Raw genomic sequence first — 20,676 nt, 5'->3', positions numbered from 1 at the left:
CGGATTAAACGCACCAGCTTTACCGTTGCGCCGCAACGAGCCGACCTGCAAAGTCTATGCCGCATGCGTTTGTGTGCGCGCACTCCCCCACAGAGTGCGCCGTCGATTGTCGGCGCTTCGTGGAGGTGCACGGGCTCGGCCTCGTGTTTGCAGGGCTGGCGAGCCTGCACCCCGCCCTGCGCGGCGCCTGCTACCACGTCCTCACACTCTTCCACAGCCAGCTGGAGGGCTCCCACTTCCCTGAGAAGCCTCAGGTGCTGTTACAACGTGGACCGTGCGTGCACCATTATAATGACCGGGCACCATTATAACGCGGAACGTGCACGGTTATAACGCAGCTTTTGAGCGGTCGATGACAAACAAGTGTCTTGAGCTGCATGCCTGAGAGGTCTAGTGATAAAACTAGATTCGAAGCTTTCGTGACTGCAGGATTTACTCTTTGGTTCTTTCGGTAAAGTCACGTAGAAAGAAATTAAATAATAAAAGAATACGACGTTTCGATTGCAACGCAAGCAACCATCATCAGGTACAAATGAATGAGAAAACAAACATAGTTAACTTGGAAATATAATGCAATACAACACAGAGAGTCGGCCAACAAAACAGTCAACACCCCACCTGGTTGATTACGTTCTTGCAAAGATTGTTACATTTGAGAGAGAGACAAAACATAGACACGGAGACACACAGACAGACACACAAGCAGAGAGAGACTCACACAGAGACAAACAGAGAGAGACACACACGTAGGCACACAGAAAGACAGCGGCACTGAGCACGAGACATGTGCACGCGTCCCCTCGTGTAGCCTTCGGGCAAGTCCGATTTGGGTGGTGTGGTGGCTCTGCACATGCCTGTAATCCAGCACTGGGGGAAGCAGCGATGTTTGGTGGATCACCGCACACATAGCTAGGGTTGTTGTGAAACTCCTTTCTTGTGGGTGGGCATCGAGGATGTGCCATACCTTGGTTCGAAAGGAGAAGGCGGTACAGAAAGTTGACTAATCGCCATCCCTTTCCATCTGTACAGGGATCGAGTGTTACCCCCTCACGCATGTGGGTTTTCTCCGGTTGCTCTGAGTTCATCCCACACGTATAAGCACTCATAATTAATCGGCTGAAGACATCTTAAAATAAGGTCCAATGCAGGACCCTACTGCAAATCGTCCTACGACTCATTGTGGGCTTTCCTGCATAAATTATAATTACATGCGAGCGCATACAACGGCCGACATGGTACACAAAGGGGTGAGTGGCCAACATCAATCCCAGCCACCGTTGTCTCCCCAGTGCTGATATTTAAACACAGCACCAGGTACTCATGATGGCTGAGTCGACTTAGGGGAGGCCCAGGACAGGTTCAAATATTCGCCACTTTAATAGACATGAACCTGAATCGAACTCGGGTCACCCGGTTTTAACCACAGTGCAACACTAACCATTGTGCAACAATAATAGTAACCTTGGTTTTCTCTAAAAGCGCAATTCTCACAAGGCCTCAAGACGCTTTACATGCAGCTTAAGTTCTGGAGAAAGCTTGCAGTAAAAACAGGTGAGTTTGAATATGCGATTTTAAAAAGTGTAACAGGAATTCCACAGTTGCAGAGCTTGGCTGCAGATCGGCAGATCGAAGTTTTCGCAGTAGAATATGAAACCTAAGCAGATCGGTGGTGAAATAATTAGGAGCCAACTCATTCAGGTTCTTAAACGTGAGGAGTATACGAATTTTAAAGTCGATTCTGTACTTTACAGGGAGCCAGTGCAGGGAGGAAAGAATCGGAGTGATCTGGTCACGAGATTTAGGTCGTGTGACCGTTTATGAACCACAACACCTTGTTGCTCTCAAACAAGGAGCATAAACCATCACGCAAACTTCGGTCATCCTCGCAGTGGCTTTTGGCTTTCCATCGAACATCAACGGTCACCGCATTTCGTGCTTTCATCTGCGCTTATCCAGTCGTCTGGAATGCACTTCCGATGGTAGGAAGCCACTGGAGCTATGCACTTTTAAATAATCTACTTGGACAACTAATTTCTTTCATACTGCTTTTTGCATTTATTTTTTTGCCGAACCCCCTCTCCTCCGATTAAGCACAGATGGCTGCGTACGGTGCAAAATAAGTTCAATAGACATACATACATTTTACCCGTGTGGAAGTCCTTATTTTGTAGCAAACTCACTGGCACACAGGAGTGCGTAGTTCCCGAACCCTCTGTGCGCCATTGCCCCATGCCTGCCCTTCTCCCTCTGTGCTCAGTTCCTCTTCCCCTTTTCAAGTTGAGTGATCGGACTCACTCTGAAATCACGAGGCTTCGTGACTTGTTTTTACCAGGTCTTTGCTCTGTAGCCCCAGTGCCACCTGTAACTTCACGTGTAATCCATTTTGTTAGCAGAGGTACCAAAATTGTTATTAAATTTCTTTGAACTTTACGCATTATTATCCGTACACAGTAGGGCGGTGGCACATTGGTGATGCATACGCCTAACAGCAAGAAATTCCTGGGTTCGATTCCAAACTCAGGCGCAGTTCTTTGTGGAGTCTGTATGTTCTCTACCTGTTCTGCATGGATTTGCTCTGGGGTCTCTAGTTTCTTCCCATAACTGCCGCGAAAACTTGACGGGACCTTCCTCATAACGAGTCTTTAGACTTTCGTGAGTAAACAAGCACAATACTGATGATAATAATAACAGAGTGGTAAGCTAATTGGTTTTTTACCCTTTTATCTGCCAACAAAACTGACACCTTTTTTACAAGAGACAGCTTTCCTTAGAGCCTAGTCTCACATGGTGTTGGACCAGATGACGCCAAAAGGCGCACAACTCAAAGACAATGCACCATGTGAGACTAGGCTCTAAGGAAAGTATCAACTTCAAGGACAGTGCATACATTATCAGAGTTATGTTTTTTGTTTGCATTATGACTGCAGGTATTGTGGTCTATTCAAACATGACTCCTTGTAAAAAAGGTGTCAGTTTTGTTGCCAGATAAAAGGGTAAAAAACAATTATCATATTTTTTATTTTGTCAAATGAGGTTCCAATGGTGTAAATGCTTACCCCGAGCTCTCATACTCTGATGGTGCATTGTCTTTGAGTTGTGCGCCTTTTGGCGTCATCTGGTCCAACACCATGTGAGACTAGACGCTAAGGAAAGCTGTCTCGGATGTGGACCAATCAACTTCAAGGACAGTGCATACATTATCAGAGATATATTTTTGTTTGCATTATGACTGCAGGTATTGTGGTCCATGCAAACATGACTCCTTGTAAAAAAGGTGTCAGTTTTGTTGCCAGATAAAAGGGTAAAAAAACAATTGTCATATTTTTCTTCTGGCAAATGAGGTTCCAATGGTGAGAGTGGAAAGCATTACGTACAGCATCTAACACGATGCGCGTCACTCCACCCGCAATCCCGCATCACCGAGTCGCATTGGCATCGCACCCTTGGCTCATGGCGTGGGCTCCACGTGTTTCGTGTTGAATGTGGCGAGGGCCCTGGAGTGGAGGACAGTGCGTGAGTGCGAGTGAGGCACACATGAGTGAGCCGCGCGGACGTGAGTGAGCCGTGAATGTGTCCCCTCTCTGCCCCTTGTCTGCCCCCACAGCTCCTCTATCTGCTTGAGTTTGTGCGGAACGGCGTGACGCAGCCTAACATGCGGCTGAGCTGCATCGCGACTGCATTCCTGGCCGACACGGCCGCTCTGTTGCTCAAGCCAGGTACAGCGCGCACTGCACGGTGGTTCTCATTCGTTTGGAGTCGGGAGATGGATAGTCGAACGGGTTTGGGTTTGCGTTTTGAAAGCGCTTTTGGTGGTGTTGTTTAGAATGCCCTATGTGCTTGTTTCTAAGCTCAACAGCCCTGGCGCAGTAGCCTGTAAGCTTTCCCCCTGTTCTGCGTGGGTTTCCTCCAGGTTCTCGAGTTTTCTGCCATAGCTAAAAAAACACACACCGTCACTGGCATTGGCCAAACAACCCAATATTGAGAAGTTTGCGTCCACGTTACTCAATTGGGATTACACAGCAGCAGCAACATGACCCCCTCCCGTGAGAACTTTGCAGGACCCTCCATTAAATAATCTTGGGACTCTGTGAAACTTTCAATGGTGTAAAGAAGCATGATAGTAAAGATATCTCGGAAATGTGGGGGGAGAAAATGTGAACAGTAAATCTCCTCCACGTTTGGTGAAATCCAAGAGCGGAGGCCGCTCCTATGCTCGTGGCTCAACCTTATCCGGATTGCATGGACAGCAGTCACAGCGCGTGGTGGACTACCTCGCTATAACGTGAGTCTAGCGCTTGACGGACTACTTGCTATAACGTGAGTCAAGTGCTTGACGGACTACTCACTATAACGTGAGTCTAGCGCGTGACGGATTACTCGATATAACACGAGTCTAGCGCATGACGGACTACTCTTCAGCGCGCCGTGGGTGTTGACAGCGCTGTGAGGTGATGCTAGGAGCAGGTACTCTAGTACTGTAATACTGGTACTGTAGTACTGGTCCTATAGTACTGTAGTACTGGTGCTGCAGTGCTGGTACTGTGGCACTAGCACTGCAGTACTCTAGTACTGACACTGTAGTACTGTGGTACAGGGATACTTGTGCTGTAGTACTTGCACTGTAGTGCTTGTACTCTGGCACTGTAGTACCGGTACTGTAGTATAATAAAACAACGTGCTGGAACGACACCCAAACCTTCACCGTTATTCCTTACGGGAAAATCACTCCCCTCGCTTAACGTGAATCACTTCACGCGGCAATTCTCAGGAACGCAAAACCCCCGCGTTAATCGCGGTCACCGCACGGCCGTGTGCGCTGTTCGCCATGAGTCGATGTGACGTGAGCAAGGACTGACACCATATCGGCTCTCGCTTTTCCAGAACACCACATGTACTCGCGAATCAACATTTTCTTGCTCTCGCATCAATATCTGGACTCGAAGAAGATTCCAGCGTTTTACAAGTTCTTCTTCAGCCAAGATGTGGAGGTAGGTAAATGCACGCGACCGCCAGGCCTGCAGCACACAACCGCCGCCACCACCGCGTTGCCTTGTCTCGGGAGATTTTGCGGTGTGGGATCGCAACCGCCCAAAACGCAGTCGCTGCTGCCGCTTGATACCCATCATCCGTTGTTTACACAAACACGCGGCGCCTTCGCTCAAGTGGGGGCGGTAGTGACGCTAGCTCCTCACAGCAGCAAACAGGGCCTGGATTCAACTACCAACTCAGGTGCCTTTCTGTGTAGAGTCTGTACGTTCTCCCCCTGTTCTGCACGGGTTGCCTCCGGGTTCTCCGTTTTCCTCCCAAAGTGTTGTGTTCTGTGTTGCCGCTTAACCCACAGGAGCGTGAGTGGTCATTGGGCCTGCTCGCCAAAGGGCTGCGTGACCGGGCCAGCCTCATGGTCTGTGCTCAGCACCGAGTACTCAGCATTCTTATGGCTCATCACTCCAGCCCCCTGAGCTCCCTCACCACCCAGGTACTCTCCCACGAGAACACCCACTTCCCAGTTGCTCTCCCACAGGGTATGTTGTGAATGCATACTATTGTGTGTGCATTGTGAACGCTTGTGTGTGTTTTGAATGCGTAGTATTGCGTGTGTGTTATAAACGCATGTGTGTTATGAACGCGTCCGTGTGTATGTTATGAACGCGCGCGCGTGTGTGTTATGAACGCGCGTGTGTGTTATGAACGCGTATGCGTGTTGTGAATGCGTAGTATTGCGTATGTGTTGTGAATGCATATGTGTGTTGTGTCTACAGTGTGTGTGTGTTGTGAATATAATGTGTGTTTTGTACATGCTGTGTGTATGTTGTGTACACGTGGGAGTTGTGACCGCACTGTGTTTTGTAAACTTTGTGTGTGTCAACCCCAGGAGCACGTGGTGAGAGTGCTGTCCCGGGCGGCTGCTGTCCCGCGAGCGGCGTCCAGCCTCGTCCACGAGGGCGGCCTGCTGGCGTGGCTCGCTGTCCTTGTGTCACGCCCGTGAGTCTCACCCCCAGCACCTCCTCTCCACCGCACAGCCTCTACCATCCTCTCCCTCGGGCCCCTTTAAGAGTGGTGTTTGTATGTTTTTCCCCCCTGTTGTATGCAGGTTTGCTCTGGGTTCTCCGATTTCCTCCCATACAATGTCACTGGCATTGGCCAAACATTCCGATGTAGAAAAATTATCCGAAAATTACTCAAAAGGGATCACACGCAGCAGCAAAATTTCTCCCAACTGCGAAAACCGTGCAGGACCCTCCTGAAAAAGTCTTGAGACTCGGTGAGGTTTTCATGGGTAAATGTAAAAAACAGTGACAATGCATTTTATTTACCTCGGAAAGCGTCGCAGAGTCTTAAAACAAATTTTCAAAGGCTCCTGCATTGGGGATATTTGGCTCATTCTCATCAGTGAATTTTACGTTCAGTGTTGGATGAAACCAAATGCCCGAAGAGAAAAGAATCCCCACACAAACGAGGAGGGATATCACTCCACACAGATAGGTTCACGAACCCACTTGCTGTACTGCCACCTGGCCACCTCGCCTCGGTAGTTGATTGTCGAATGCCGGCGGTATCTCTAACGACGCGTTCTCGCTGGCGTGGCAGCGCCGTGAGCAGCCGGACGTTGGGTTCCCTGGTGGAGCTGCTGCACCAACTGTGGCTCAGCGTCGGAGCAGCAGCAGAGGAGGAGCAGCAGGGTGGCGGCAGTGAGACTGGGGGACGAAGCGGCGCCGGCAAAACCAAACACGCCATCTCACTGGAAATCATCGACGAGTTCTTGCACGTCTTGCTGACACTTTTGCAACACAACAGGTACAGCTGGAGAGGCGGCACTGTGTTTAATAGTGAGTCCTCGTTTAACGTGGCGTTGGTTGACGCGCGTATCCTCAAAAGTACTGATTTAAGCAAAAACGAAAAAAATTTATGTAATGATGAAGTTTGGTAAGATACGATGCACTACACACACCACTGAGTTGGCGGGACAAATAACTGAGGGTACGCCACCACGTTAATGTATCATTCCACGTACTGTATCACTGTACCACTCAGCTGCGCAGCTCAAGAAAGTAGTTCATCGTCGACCGCTCAGAAACCGCGGTATAACGGTGTGCGTCCACATTATAACAGTGCGCATTCCACATTATAATGGTGCACGTTCTGCGTTATAATGGTGAGTTTCGCGTTGTGTGAAAATTGTTCCCTCATGGAAGAGCCACGTTATAGTGAAAACGCGTTGTGTGAACGCTACATGCAAAGCGAGGACTCGCCGTAGAGAGTTGCCATTCTTGTCATTTGTGCCCCTATATTTGAACCAATTCTCATTTCAACATCATCGTCGTCAGCATTGATCAATCCACTGCTGGATGAAGGTCTCCCTCCCCAAGCAGCCACCACCACTCACAGTCATGTAATGCGACGATCCACCCAGCACCATGAACTGATCTCACATCACTCCATCTCCCTCGATCACTTCTAACTACGACGCGTACTACCCTTGTTCACTCACTTCTCTCAATAGTTTGGCTGATGTCATCAACCTGCATGAGTGTTCTCTAAATCATGTGTTCCTCCTTCTGTCTCTCAGTGTCTCTCAATGTAATTCTCCCCATTCTTCTTTGCACACTGTTCACTTTTTTTTCCATAGATTTTGTTTAATTACTACGGTGTTTGTGAAGCGCGTGCCAAAGCGTGGAGTACGCGTCGATTAACAAGAAGGAATTAATTATATTCCTTGTAGTTTTTGTCTTGATGAAAGAACACGATATTGAGTGTGAGTCCTCTGGTGTCTCCCTGCCAGCTCGCACCTCCACTGCCTCGCGTTCTCCCGTTGCGTATGCACGCTGGAGTCGCTGCTGGTCGCCAGGTCTCGCTTCACCCACGACCCTTCACCCTTGACCTCGCGTGACATCCAGCTGCTGCTATTCGCGTGGGCACGAGTTTCAAGCAGCGCAAAACTTCCACATCACCTGCCCACCATCGCCTTCGAGCAAGCGGCAGCCAGGGGTCAGTTGCGGTCTCCTGCCAATGTTGGAGCAGTGGTGATGCTTGCACCTTTCAGCGAGAGGCGCCTGGCTTCGATTCCTGACTCGGGTGTCTTTCTGCGTGGAGTTTGTATTCTCTCCCCCTGTTCTGCATGGGTTTCCTCCGGATTCTCCTGTTTTCTCCCATAGCTAAAAATATATACTTGTAGGTATGCAGCAGCTCAAAGAACTGGATGAATTGGTAGTTCTAAACGATAAAATGTCCATAAATTCTGCTCTTTTAAGCTGCTGGTCTGGATAAGGCTGAAAGCTTTTGTATGTGCAGTTCTGCACACCTTTGTGTGTTGTTAACTGTTATTCCAGAATCAGAATCTTTCTTTAGACTCTAGGAGGAATCCGATGAGGTATGAAGGTCTTTTTCACAGATGTCCAGTAGGGGCGGATTACAATAACAAACATTAAAAAACATAGGCGTGAAAAAAAACACACGATAAGTGGTGTATTGGCCAAACATCCCGATGCAGTGCCCTCCTGAATAATAGTATTCTGACTCTGTGTGGCTTTCCTGGGTACATAAGTAATTTGTGGTACTCTGAAGAAAACAAAGAACATGAACGTTTAAGTGTGCACAAAAATGGATATTGTAGCGTTCATTTGATCCATTATCATCGTGATAATTATGGCCTTGTGTCACTGGTGTTAGACCAAGGAACAACGATGAACAGCACAAAGGCAATTCAAATATCAAAGCATTGATAGCTCATGTTGAGCAATTACATCGGTGGGATCCTTTTTGTCGATATCAAGATAAAAAATTGCATAACTCTTTCAGGCACTAATACAGGAGGTGTTAAGAAGTTCAAACACCAAATAGACACCTGTTGGTTGTTGTTGCCTATTTTAAAACTGTAACCTGTTTTTATCTCCACAGACGTTGGCCTCGAAATGGGGATGAGGAAGCGAGCACCAAAGTCTGCCTTGCGTGGAGCAGAGCAGCAGCTCCAGCGGGAGGAGGAGGAGGGGGTAGAGGGGGCGGAGGGCGGAGGCCGAGACAGCGTCGCCTGCGCAGCGCTGCTGTCGACAAGCCGCCCGGCCCTGGCGTGCTGCATCACGTTCTGGAGCCCTGTGCCTGAACGTCCCGGGTCGCCTCCCCTCGGCTCGGAGCGCAAACCCCCGGGTGGCACCGCGGAGACTCTGAGCCTCGCACTGTACTGGCTGTTTTCCGACGAAACCTTTCTGTCCACAATGATCTCCGAAAAGCCGGGGTCGGCGCTCTGCATTATGAGATGGCTGACGGGAGGCGTCACGTCCCAAGTGACTTTGCTCGACGCCGTATTGTCGGAGAGTTTGGTTTTGCGCAGATTGTTGCAGCTCTACCACGGTCTGGCTGAGGGTCACTTTTGTCAAGAGATGTGCGGAAGTCGCCTGCAAATCATGCAAGCGTTTGCGGAGCTGTTCTTGAGCTTCTTGGATCGGTCTGTTGAGGTAAAATGGAATGCCTATTTCGTTTTGAATTCTGGCAGAATCAGAATAATTGTTTTTTAGGCTGAGGAGGAGCTATGAAGCTCTTTTTCACAGATGTCCAGTGAGTTACATCAACAAAAAATAAAAATTCACGATAGGAGTGCAAAATAGAGAAAAGGTAAGCAGATGCTAAAAATAAATAAAGTTTATTTCTACAAATTGCACAAGTACAGAAATCCCTGCCGATTTGTAAAAACAAAATGCAATCCAGGGGCAATGCAGCTAAACAACAACAACAGTCCCAGACCACAACAAGACATCACACAGTCCCTCATGTATACTCATGCATTCATTATTCACAGCTGATTTCAGTCCATAACTGTCTTGGCAGACTGGCAGAGAGAAGCCTCCATCCCCCGCGGGCAGCATTCCGTCACTGTGCACCCGCTCACTGTCCAAGCTTGCCAACGCTGTGGCGGACAAAGGTAAGCCGTGCAACCCTTTCCATCGGTTCAACTCCTGAAGAGCTCGCTGCTGCTGGTACTTCTCTCTGGCTAAACATTGTTCTCCTTCACTGAGGGGAAGGTTTGGGTAGATAAGAACCCTTCATAGATCGATCGATTAGATTTGATTTCTTCTGCTTGTTCACTCGGGAAAGCCTCACCAAGTCTCAGGACTCCTTTTTTAGGAGGGTCCTGCCAAGTTTTTCGCAGTAGGAGAGGGGGATGGTTGTGGCGATGATTTATATATATATATCTCGCAATTGAGTAGAGTATTTAGCTGCTTTAACTGTTCCACATGATAAACCACTTCGTTGCGCTTTCATTTGTGGCCAGGTCGCTTCTGAAAAAGAGCTACATAGCTCAATGAGCCTTAGCTGGTAAACTAAAACTTAGTTTTGAATAGTTTAAATGAGTGATTTTCAAGTTATTTTAAAAATATTGATCACGATGCCACCACACACTATGGCCAACTTAATTTCGATGGCATTAAGGGATCTTCAACGTCCACTGGGAAGCAGACAGGTGCCTATTTGTGGTTTATTCGCCCCAAGTATTAACCGGGGCGGCCTGCCGGATTTAATTAGGAAACTTCCGCAACAAGTGGTAAATGCACCGCCGGTCGGGCCATCGCACTACCGGCCCATGGCAAATCTGGCACCTTCACAAGCGATGACACGTGTGCATGCGAGTGGGTGAGAGTCACGTTATGTTTACAGTGTTTTTTTATCACTTTATATGTAACTGAAAATAATCGCTGCATTTTGAGCGAAGGTGTGAATGGCGGTTGTGAGGGTGAATGCCTGAACATGTTTGAAATTAATTTTTCTTTACTTATGAGTGTTTTAAATGTTGTCCGACTCACGAATCTTGGGCGTCACATTTTGCTAATTGGTTCCGCATTCTGCTTCAGAGGCGGTGTGGTACCTGATCTCCCTGTGTGTGCGCGAGTCCTGGCTTGGGATGGGCGGCAGCCCTCACCTCCAATCGCACATCGACAGCTTCCTGCAGCTCGAGAGGAACACGCCTCCCTTCACGAGCGAGGAGCCGAGCGTGAAGAAGCATTCGCGCTCCCTGTCGCTGCTGCTTAGTGAGATGCGCGAGGCACTGAAGCAAGAGTAGCTTTCGCTGCCCTACGGTGTTTTATTATTTTAAAAGATTTTTTTAAGGAGCGAGGAAATCATTACTTGATGACAGGCTCACATTGAAAGGCACTGGGTTTTTAAAATAGATTAACATAAATAAAGACGCAAATTTGTAACACGCTGCACAGTTTTCGTTGGTTTTAGAGGCACTGGAAAGCCACAGACAATTAGGAAGGCAGCCAGAATCGGCGCCAACAATTGCCCAACGTCTGCTGTCCTATATTGAGCCAACTCCATTCATGATTGTTTATACACGTGAGAGGTGACTGGAGTACCTGGAGAAAACCCACACATGCGAGTGGTGGTGGGGGGGGTATCACCCAATGCCCATACATATGGAATACAGATGGAGATTATCCTGCTGCAATCACACCCTGACAAGCCAGGAGATGGTGACCTCGCAGCCCAGCGAGTTTGAGGTTTCACGGTTGAGATCCACTGGCCCTCACCGCACCCACGGTGCTGGATTACTGGCATTGCTCCACTCACATTCGGGCAAGTGGCGCATACAATGACATGCAGATGTGGCATGCAAATGGCAATGCAAGTTAACGCCGACAACTCAGTGCCTTAGTTGGGTATCCTAAGTGATTTTTTCCAACACAGCAACGCTCGCTTGCATGTCGATGGGTATTTAAAAAAATACCCCCTACAATGTGCCTTAAATGTGCTGTTTTTACATTTTAATTCATGTCTTCGGTTACCAGACTTGTAATTCGCCTCTTTTTTATTATTTGTGCTTGTAACGTTATACTGTGCGCAACATCATTGTGCACAACACTGTCAGGTCTTAATAAAGCAAGAAACATGTCACCTACAAGTCACAATGAGTATTCTTATTCAGTGATGGATGAAGGAAAACTGCTATAAAGCATTCTCATATTTGCCTGATGATGAAGCTCTTGAAAGGCAAGTGAAAGTTGGCTGTAGGATAATTTCTGTTTCGGCCTGGAAGGCCAACCGCAAGTTCCAGCGGTCATTTGGCTTGGATGTGATCATCCGAATTTGAATCTCAATGTGGATGACTGCTCTTTGGTGTTAGCTTCTGTAGAATCGTCCTTGCATTTTTCTCATTGCGCAGAGCAGGAGACCATGGTGATTTTTGGACACAAAGCAGAGCTCTGGGTTGTACTCCTGTTTCCATTGAGCGGAATGGAAACTGCCTCCTTGTTTAGGGTCTTATTTTATATTTATGGAGAGCGCCTTCACTCAAGGGTTGAAAGGCAGATGCGGATCGTTTAGCAATGACAAGTCCATGAGTGGATCTCCTGCATCTTTGTGGCGTAGCGCCATTATGTGTAGAAAAAAAAGGGGGGGGGGGGTTATTCGCCATGAAAGTTCGCACAGACAAGGAATTTACTATGGCAGGAAGGTGCATACATTCAACATGTAGGAATCTTAAAACTTAAATAAGTGGTATACAGTCTAACTATACTAAAGTTACAAAGTCTAACTAATACTAAGGGGCTAAAGTATGTAAAGTTTTGAATAAGTATACAATATAAAATGTAAATTAGCCGTAATATACAATCTTCAAATACAAAAATACAAATCGGGTAACATGTTGTAAATATGACAAGGTGCAATTTTGTAGATAAAATGTTAAAGTAAGTGTAAAAGTCATTTTAAGCCCTTGGCCTTGCTGAAGAGGCCAACAGCGGATGGGAAAAAACTGTTTTTATGACGTGAGGTTTTGGTCCTGATGGACCGCAGCCTTCTGCCGGAGGGGAGTAGCTGGAACAGAGAGTGTCCAGGGTGAGAGGAATCAGCCACAATCTTCCTCGCTCGCCTCAGGATCCTCGAGGTGTACAGGTCCTCGAGGGTAGGCAGATTGCAGCCAATCACCTTCTCAGCAGTGCGGATGATATGCTGCAGTCTGCTCTTGTCCTTGGCAGTGGCAGCAGCGTACCAGATGGTGATGGAGGAGGTGAGGATGGACTCAATGATGGCTGTATAGAAGCGCACCATCATTGTCTTTGGCAGGTTAAATTTCTTCAGCTGCCGTATGAAGTACATCCTCTGATGAGCTCTCTTGGGAAGGGAGCTGATGTTCAGTTCCCACTTGAGGTCCTGGGAAAGAATAGTGCCCAGGAAGCGGAAGGACTCCACAGTGTTGACTGGGGAGTCGCACAGGGTGATGGGGGTGAGTGGAGCTGTATTCTTCCTGAAGTAAGTCCACAACCATCTCCACGGTCTTAAGAGCTCAATCTTAATTTTGGAGCTTTCGTGACTGCAGGAATTATTCTTTGGTTCTTTCGGTAAAGTCACGTATAAAGATAAAATAATAAATTTAATAATAGCATACGACGTTTCGATTGCAACACAAGCAATAATCATCAGGTATAATGAAATAGCGACAAAATCTAACCAGAAAACTATAGACAGACATATAAGCAGACAGATATCACCAAGATACATAGAGAGAGAGGAACACAGGTACAGAGAGGGGTGATCGTCTCTGTGGGGTGGCCTTAAATCAGGGGTCCTCAAACTTTTTAAACAGGGGGCCAGTTCACTGTCCCTCAGACCGTTGGAGGGCCGGACTATAGTTAAAAAAAACTATGAACAAATTCCTATGCACACTGCATATATCTTATTTTGAAGTGAAGAAACAAAACGGGAACAAATACAATATTTAAAATGAAGAACAAGTAAAGTTAAATCAACAAACTTGCCAGTATTTCAATGGGAACTATGGGCCTGCTTTTGGCTAATGAGATGGTCAATGTCCGGTTCCATATTTGTCACTGCTAGTCGTAACAAGTGATGCAAGTGTGCATCCGTTAGTCTAGATCTGGTTGGAGATTTCAAATGTTTCATTCTGGAAAAAGTTTGTTCACAGACATAAGCGCTGCCAAAGATGGTTGCCATTTTGAGTGCATGGTTCCTGAGATGAGGATATGTCTCAGAGGGGAGAAATGCATAGAAATTATGAAGGCTGCTTGACTTGAATGCGTCTTTCAGAGTCACAATTCTGCAGTTCAGCCAGTTACATTTGGTAAATTGTATCCACATTTTCAATGTCAATAGAAAATGGGTTACGGAAAAGCTGTATGTCCTGTTCATGGAGATGAAGCTCTTTAAATCTAAATTGGAACTCCTTTTGCAATTTTTCCAGTGAATCCACACATGTTTTGTTTGGGAATGCAACCAATGGTTTTTCCGCTAACAGATTTTGAGTTGTGGGGAGATGGCATAAGTTTTCCTCCTTCACTTGTTTGATGAGGAGGCCTAATTTTACTTCAAATGCTTTGACATGTGATTGCACATCACAGATGAGCTTCCCCTTTCCTTGAAGTTGCACATTGAAATTGTTGAGTAGCTCTGTTACATTTGTCAGAAAGGCAAGGTGCCATTTCCATTCTGCATCATTGAGCTCTGTTACTTCTTTGTTTTTTGAAAACAGAAAAGCTGTAATCTGTGGAAGTAAGTCATAGAAACGTTTCAAAACTCTCCCTCGACTCAGCCAACGGACTTCTGTGTGGTACAGAACATCTTCATAGTCAACATTTAGCTCAGACAGAAATTCCTGAAATTGTCTGTGGTTTAGTGCATGAGCTCTAATGAAGTTAACAGAGTCCCACTTCAGTGATTTACTACACAGCGCTTGTTGGTGGATGAGGCAGTGTATGGCTATTGGATGAGAATGGTTATGTTTGTCCATCTCTTGGTTAATGCGAGCAATTACTCCTTTCTTAGACCCCACCATGCTAGGAGCACCATCAGTTGTCACACTGGCTAGTTTAGCCCAGTTCAGCTCCAAACCATTCACAGTTTGGCAAACCTTTTCATAGATATCCTCTCCTGTAGTTGTTCCTTTGATGCTTTGCAGTGCAGCAAGCTCTTCTGTGACTTTGAAATAGTCATTCATCCCACGAATAAAAATTTGAAGTTGTGCAGAATCACGAACATCATTGCTTTCGTCGAGTGCCAAGGAAAAATAGGAAAGTTTTTTTGTGGAGTTTTGCAAATGCTGATGGAAATTGTCTCCCATTTCTTCAATCCTCCGTGTAATTGTAGGTCCTGAAAGACTCACTGTACTAAATAAATCGGCCTTCTCTGGACACATCTCTTTGGCAACAGAAAGAAGGCATTCTTTAACAAATTCTCCCTCAACGAATGGTCTGCCAGTGCACACTATTAGCTTGGCAACTTGAAAACTTGCTCGCAGTGATGAAATATTTAGCTACTTCTGCTTCACAAAAGTATTTTGCTGAGTTGTTAATGTATTTTTCAGTTTTTATATTTTATCTTTTCTCACTTCTCCGACCAAACAATCATATTTATCTTTATGTTGAGTTTCATAGTGTCGACGTAAATTGTATTCTCTGAATACAGACACTATATTCTGGCATATCAGACACACATCTCTTTCCTTGTACTGCATGAAAAAGTAATCATAAGTCCACTGTTTTTTGAATATCCTACACTCCGAGTAAATTTTTCTCTTTCTTGACATCATTGTTTCCTAGGGAGTCAAAATTGATATTAGTAAAATACCAATATATATACAGCGCTACAAAAACAATATACCAGCAATAACTTTGCCCACACAGAGACATACAGACTGCACTGCCCATCAATGCAGTCTGATTGGGGGAACTCCACTTTTACCCCAGGCTCACACTGGTGCGGGTGCCATTAAAAAGTTAATTACACCTGCAGTTTTGTTCACAGATCGCAGCCCAATGAGTGCTCACCAGCGCAGCCCAATTAGTGCTCACCAGCGCAGCCCAATTAGTGCTCACAAGCGCAGCCCAATTAGTGACCATGGGCCGGATAAATGCCCTCGGTGGGCCGCATGTGGCCCGCGGGCCGTAGTTTGAGGACCCCTGCCTTAAATAGACAGAGGGGGGCGGAGGCAGCGAGAGGGAGGGGTTAGAGACAAAATTTACATGTCAATGAGTACGAGATGCGTAGAGAAGTACGCAGGCTTAGAGGGAGAAAGAAACACTAAAATTAAATAACCTAGCAAAGTATCGAAATGTTATGTAAAACGACACAGAGAGTCGGTCAACACACAATTAACGCATAGCCTGGTCGATTACGTATTTCAAAGATTGCTAAGTTAGAATTTAAGTGTGAAAATTCCAAAGAAAGACAAAACATAAAAACAAGAGGAACGGAGACACACAGACAGAGCAGAACCTAAGAACGACAAAAAACGAGTATAGACAGAAAAAATTACACTAAATATACAGGCAGAGAGAGAGAACAAAAAACCCAGAGAGAGAGAGAAAAGGGGTAAGGAAGATCTTAAGAGCATTAAGCTCCAGGTTGTTCTGGCTACACCAGGTCACCAGGTTGTCAGCTTCCCACCTATAGTCACTCATCCCCATCAGAGATGAGCCCAATGAGGGTGGTGTCGTCCGCAAACTTCAAGAGTTTGACGGACGGGTGACTGGAGGTGCAGCTGTTGGTGTACAGGGAGAAGAGCAGAGGGGAAAGGACGCAGCCCTGAGGAGATCTGGTGCTGATGGACCTGGAGGCAGAAACTTGTGTTCCCAGCTTAACGCACTGCTTCCTGTCAGACAGGAAGTCTGTGATCCACCTGCAGGTGGAGTCTGGCACGTTCAGCAGGGAGAGCTTGTCCTGAAGCAGGGAAGGGATGATGGTGCTAAAAGCCGAGCTGAAGTCCACAAACAGGATCCTGGCGTAGGATGCTGTCGAGTCCAGATGCTGTAGGGTGAAGTGGAGGGCGATGTTAACTGCGTCATCCACACACCTGTTGGCTCTGTAGGCAAACTGAAGGGGGTCCAGGTGAGGGACTGTGATGGCTATGAGGTGTGCCAGGACCAGGTGCTCAAAAGACTTCATTACCACGGAGGTAAGGGCGATGGGTCTGTAGTCATTTAGTCCTGTTGGCCTTGGCTTTTTGGGCACAGGGATGATGATGATGATGATGATGGAGGACTTGAGACAGGCTGGTACATGGCATGTCTCCATGGAGGTGTTAAAGATGTTGGTGAACACCGGAGACAGCTGGTCCGCGCAGTGCCTGAGGGTGGCTGGAGAGACAGAGTCCGGCCCAGCTGCTTTCCGTGGGTTCTGCCTCTTGAAAAGTCTGTTAACTTCTCCCTCCTGAATGGAGATGGTCGTCTCTGTAGTGGGGGGCGGGATGGGGGCCTCTTTGGTGGGAAGGGATAAGTCAGGACAGTCCAATTGTCTTTCAAATCTGCAGTAAAACTCGTTCAGGTCGTTGGCCAGGCGGGAGTCGTTAGTGGTGTGGGGGGCTCTGGGCTTGTAGTTGGTGATCTGCCTGAGCCCTCTCCAGACAGAAGCAGAATCGTTAACAGAGAACTGGTGTTTTAGTCTCTCTGAGTACAGTCGTTTAGCCTCTCTCACCGCCTTGCTAAACCTGTTCTTCGACTCCTTGAATCTGTCTCTATCCCACCAGAGGCGTAGCTAGGGGGGGGCAGGGGGGTACATATGTCCCCGGGCGCCAAGGTAAAGGGGCGCCAAAATGAGGCTTACAACGCGGCAGCCTGAAACTACTGCGCAAATCTACACCTCAACCTAAAAGTTGATATATCCCGCCACACACAGCCTACATTTCATGTAATTACATTTTGGTACGCGCGCCTATTAAGAACTTACATGGAAGAACGTCCCAAACAACAGACAGGCGCAGTCTTTCAGCCTTAGTCACTGGCCTGTGTTTTGGTGGCGGAAACTACAACGGCCTATTTTTAGTTCTTATTAGTGGCACCACGCTCCAGGCGGCTGCAGCAGCCGCAGCAGCCCACGCACGTTCAATTACATCATCATGGTTTAAACGCCGACGAGCGAACGGAGAGGAAGTGACTCGTTCGTGGCTATTATATTCACCAATCAATAAAGCTGTTTACTGTTTCTGTTGTCTATTATTTACATCATCGAGTTCAAACTCACGAGCTTCGTTTGAGTTAACAAACGATTTCAACAAGTGGAGACAACGAGAAAAACTAAATTCTCATGAAAACAATCCTAGCTACCGCACAGCTTTTACTACATGGAAGGAAGCCGAACGAAGGATAATTGATGGTACTGGAATTGACGCAGTGGTTCAAGCTCAGATTCATTTGGAAAAACAACGTTGGCGAGATATATTGCAAAGAATACTCACCTGTATTAAGTTTCTGGTTTCACAAAATTTAGCACGACATGGCCATGAGGAAAATTTCAATGCGGATGAAAGAAAATGTTGGAAACTTTCTCGCACTGATCAAACTCGTTGCGCAGTATGACCCATTGTTAGCAAAACACGTACAGCACGCAGAAGAAAATCTGGCATCAGTTTCTTATTTGTCACCGGAAATCCAGAATGAATTTATCCACATACTTGCGTCGACTGTAAAGAACCAATTGTTGAGTGATATCAGGAAAAACAAGTACTGCGGTATCTTACTTGACTCAACTCCTGATCTAGGACATCGGGAACAGCTTTCTCAGGTCATAAGATTTGTGGATGTGGATTTTCAAACTAAAAAAGTAACTATCAAATAATCATTTTTAGGTTATATCGAGATACATGCAAAAGATGCAGCAAGCCTAGAAAGAGTCATCGTCGAGAGACTGAAATCTGACAACATACCTCTAGCCGACTGTCGGGCACAATGTTATGACAATGCTGCTGTGATGATTGGGCATATATCCGGCCTTCAACAACGAATATGTGACAAAAATCACAGAGCATTGTTTGTCAACTGTGACAACCACAGCTTAAACTTAGCAGGAGTACACTCAGCTAAACAGGATCCACTTGTCGTCACATTTTTTGGAACAGTTGAAAGTATATATTTGTTTTTCTCTCGTTCAACAATTAGTTGGGAAGAGTTAAAAAAAGCTGTGCCCATCACAGCAAAGCTGGAGTCTGAAACACGCTGGAGTACACGATCAGAAGCTGTTAAAGCTATCTATGAAGGACTGGATGTACTAGTAGGGCTGCTCGACAAATTATCGGAGGACGTAACTATGACGCCTGAAACCAGAAGTGATGCAGAACAGTTACAGGCATGCGTATTACATTTTAACTTCATAGTTTTATTACATTTCGGGAATGTCATTCTTGGAAAAATGTATCGTGTTCAGAAGCGCTTACAGGATCCTACTATGAATTTCAAGGAAGCAGCAACTGATCTTGAATCTTTGGAGCATGAATTTGTCAAGATTCGTGATGATTTGAGCCAAGTTGCCGTAGAAAACGCCAAAACAAGATGCACAGCCTGGCGGATCGATGTGGACAGAAGAATTAGGCGACGTCGGAAGATGCCAGGAGAACTGGCAAGAGATGCAGGACTTTCAGCAGAAGAAGAAATTGTGCGCGTTATGAAGAGCATATTTTATCGACTTCAACAGGAGATGTCAACACGGTTTTTAGGACTAAAAGACATGAACACTAAATTTTGATTTCTGCTGGACGTCAAAACTCTTATATCCAACACAGATGTCGATGCAATTCGTCGAAATTGCACAGATTTTGGAAATTTCTATGACACCGACATCAATGGCCACGAACTTTTCACAGAAATTGGAGATTGCAAAATGTTGCTCAGTAACCGGAATGAAGTTCTACCAGAAGCTCCTTTGGATCTTCTTGGTTTTATTGTGTTTCATGTAGACGACATATTTCCGAATTTGCGAATTTCACTGCAAATGTTATTAACAATAGCCGTTTCAATTGCAAGCTGTGAGCGGTCGTTCAGCAAATTGAAACTTATTTAGTCGTATTTGCATGCTTCAATGGGACAAGATCGTCTCAGCGATCTTGCTCTTCTTAGCGTTGAAAGAGAAACATTGGAAAAAACAGATGTTGATTACGTGATTGACCAGTTTGCGACAGTGAAATCAAAAAATGTATTCTTTTGTAGACTGTCAACCAGTCTACGACAGTGACTGAGTGGGCCATGTAATATAATTTCTATAAATTTGCTTCTTTAAATACAATGTTTCATTAAAATTTAAATTGTTAGTCCTTATTCGATGTAATAGGAAAATGTGATTAAACGGGGGGGGGGCGCCAATTTTATAGTTCGTCCCCGGGCGCAAAATATCCTAGCTCCGCCTCTGATCCCCACTCCTAAACGTTTCCTCCTTCTCCAACCTCAACCTTCTGAGCTTTGCTGAGAACCAGGGCTTGTTGTTGTTGAAGTTCACCCTGGTGCGTGTTGGAATACAGCAGTCCTCACAGAAGCTGATGTACGACGTCACAGCCTCTGTGAGTTCATCCAGACTATTGGTAGCAGTCGTGAACATATCCCAGTCAGTACATTCCAAGCACGCCCGCAAATCCTCTATAGCCTCACTGGTCCACTGTTTAAATGTCCTCACAGCAGGTTTACAGCTGTTGTTAAAGTCACCCACATTCCGATTGCTGGGCTGCACTAGGGATCATTGTAGTTGGTCAAGGACTCTTCAGTGTTTTTTCCAAGTTGGCAACTGACACTTGGCCTATTCTGATGGTGATGGTCGATGTTTTGTTGGTGATTACTCCTGTCACCTTGTGTAGTCTGTAACACCTTGCTTGATGTAAGTGATATTGCAGACACTCCCCATCAACACACAGACAGGTATGGGTTCCAATTCGTTTAATCCACCTCGGTCACACACAGCTCCCTTCATATA

At 46.3% G+C, this 20,676-nt stretch overlaps 1 protein-coding gene across 1 annotated transcript in view; it reads left to right on the top strand.

Annotated features, from left to right (window-relative positions):
* LOC144730113 (nucleolar pre-ribosomal-associated protein 1-like) overlaps positions 1-11,886 on the top strand; it is a 60,277-nt gene extending 48,391 nt beyond the window's left edge. Inside the window, exons 33-42 of the mRNA XM_078610683.1 lie at positions 94-254; positions 3,605-3,716; positions 4,882-4,988; positions 5,342-5,476; positions 5,873-5,982; positions 6,589-6,795; positions 7,781-7,986; positions 8,896-9,449; positions 9,820-9,913; positions 10,842-11,886. Of these exons, the coding sequence (XP_078466809.1) occupies positions 94-254; positions 3,605-3,716; positions 4,882-4,988; positions 5,342-5,476; positions 5,873-5,982; positions 6,589-6,795; positions 7,781-7,986; positions 8,896-9,449; positions 9,820-9,913; positions 10,842-11,050 (1,895 nt within the window). The 3' untranslated portion in view covers positions 11,051-11,886. The remainder of the gene's footprint in view (positions 1-93; positions 255-3,604; positions 3,717-4,881; positions 4,989-5,341; positions 5,477-5,872; positions 5,983-6,588; positions 6,796-7,780; positions 7,987-8,895; positions 9,450-9,819; positions 9,914-10,841) is intronic.
* Positions 11,887-20,676: the final 8,790 nt, after the last annotated feature.

Source organism: Lampetra planeri, chromosome 2 (assembly GCF_965212315.1).
Source record: "Lampetra planeri chromosome 2, kcLamPlan1.2.h2, whole genome shotgun sequence".
NCBI lineage: Eukaryota > Metazoa > Chordata > Hyperoartia > Petromyzontiformes > Petromyzontidae > Lampetra > Lampetra planeri.
Note: the sequence above shows the minus strand (reverse complement) of the source record. Positions and strands in the feature narration are given on the sequence as shown.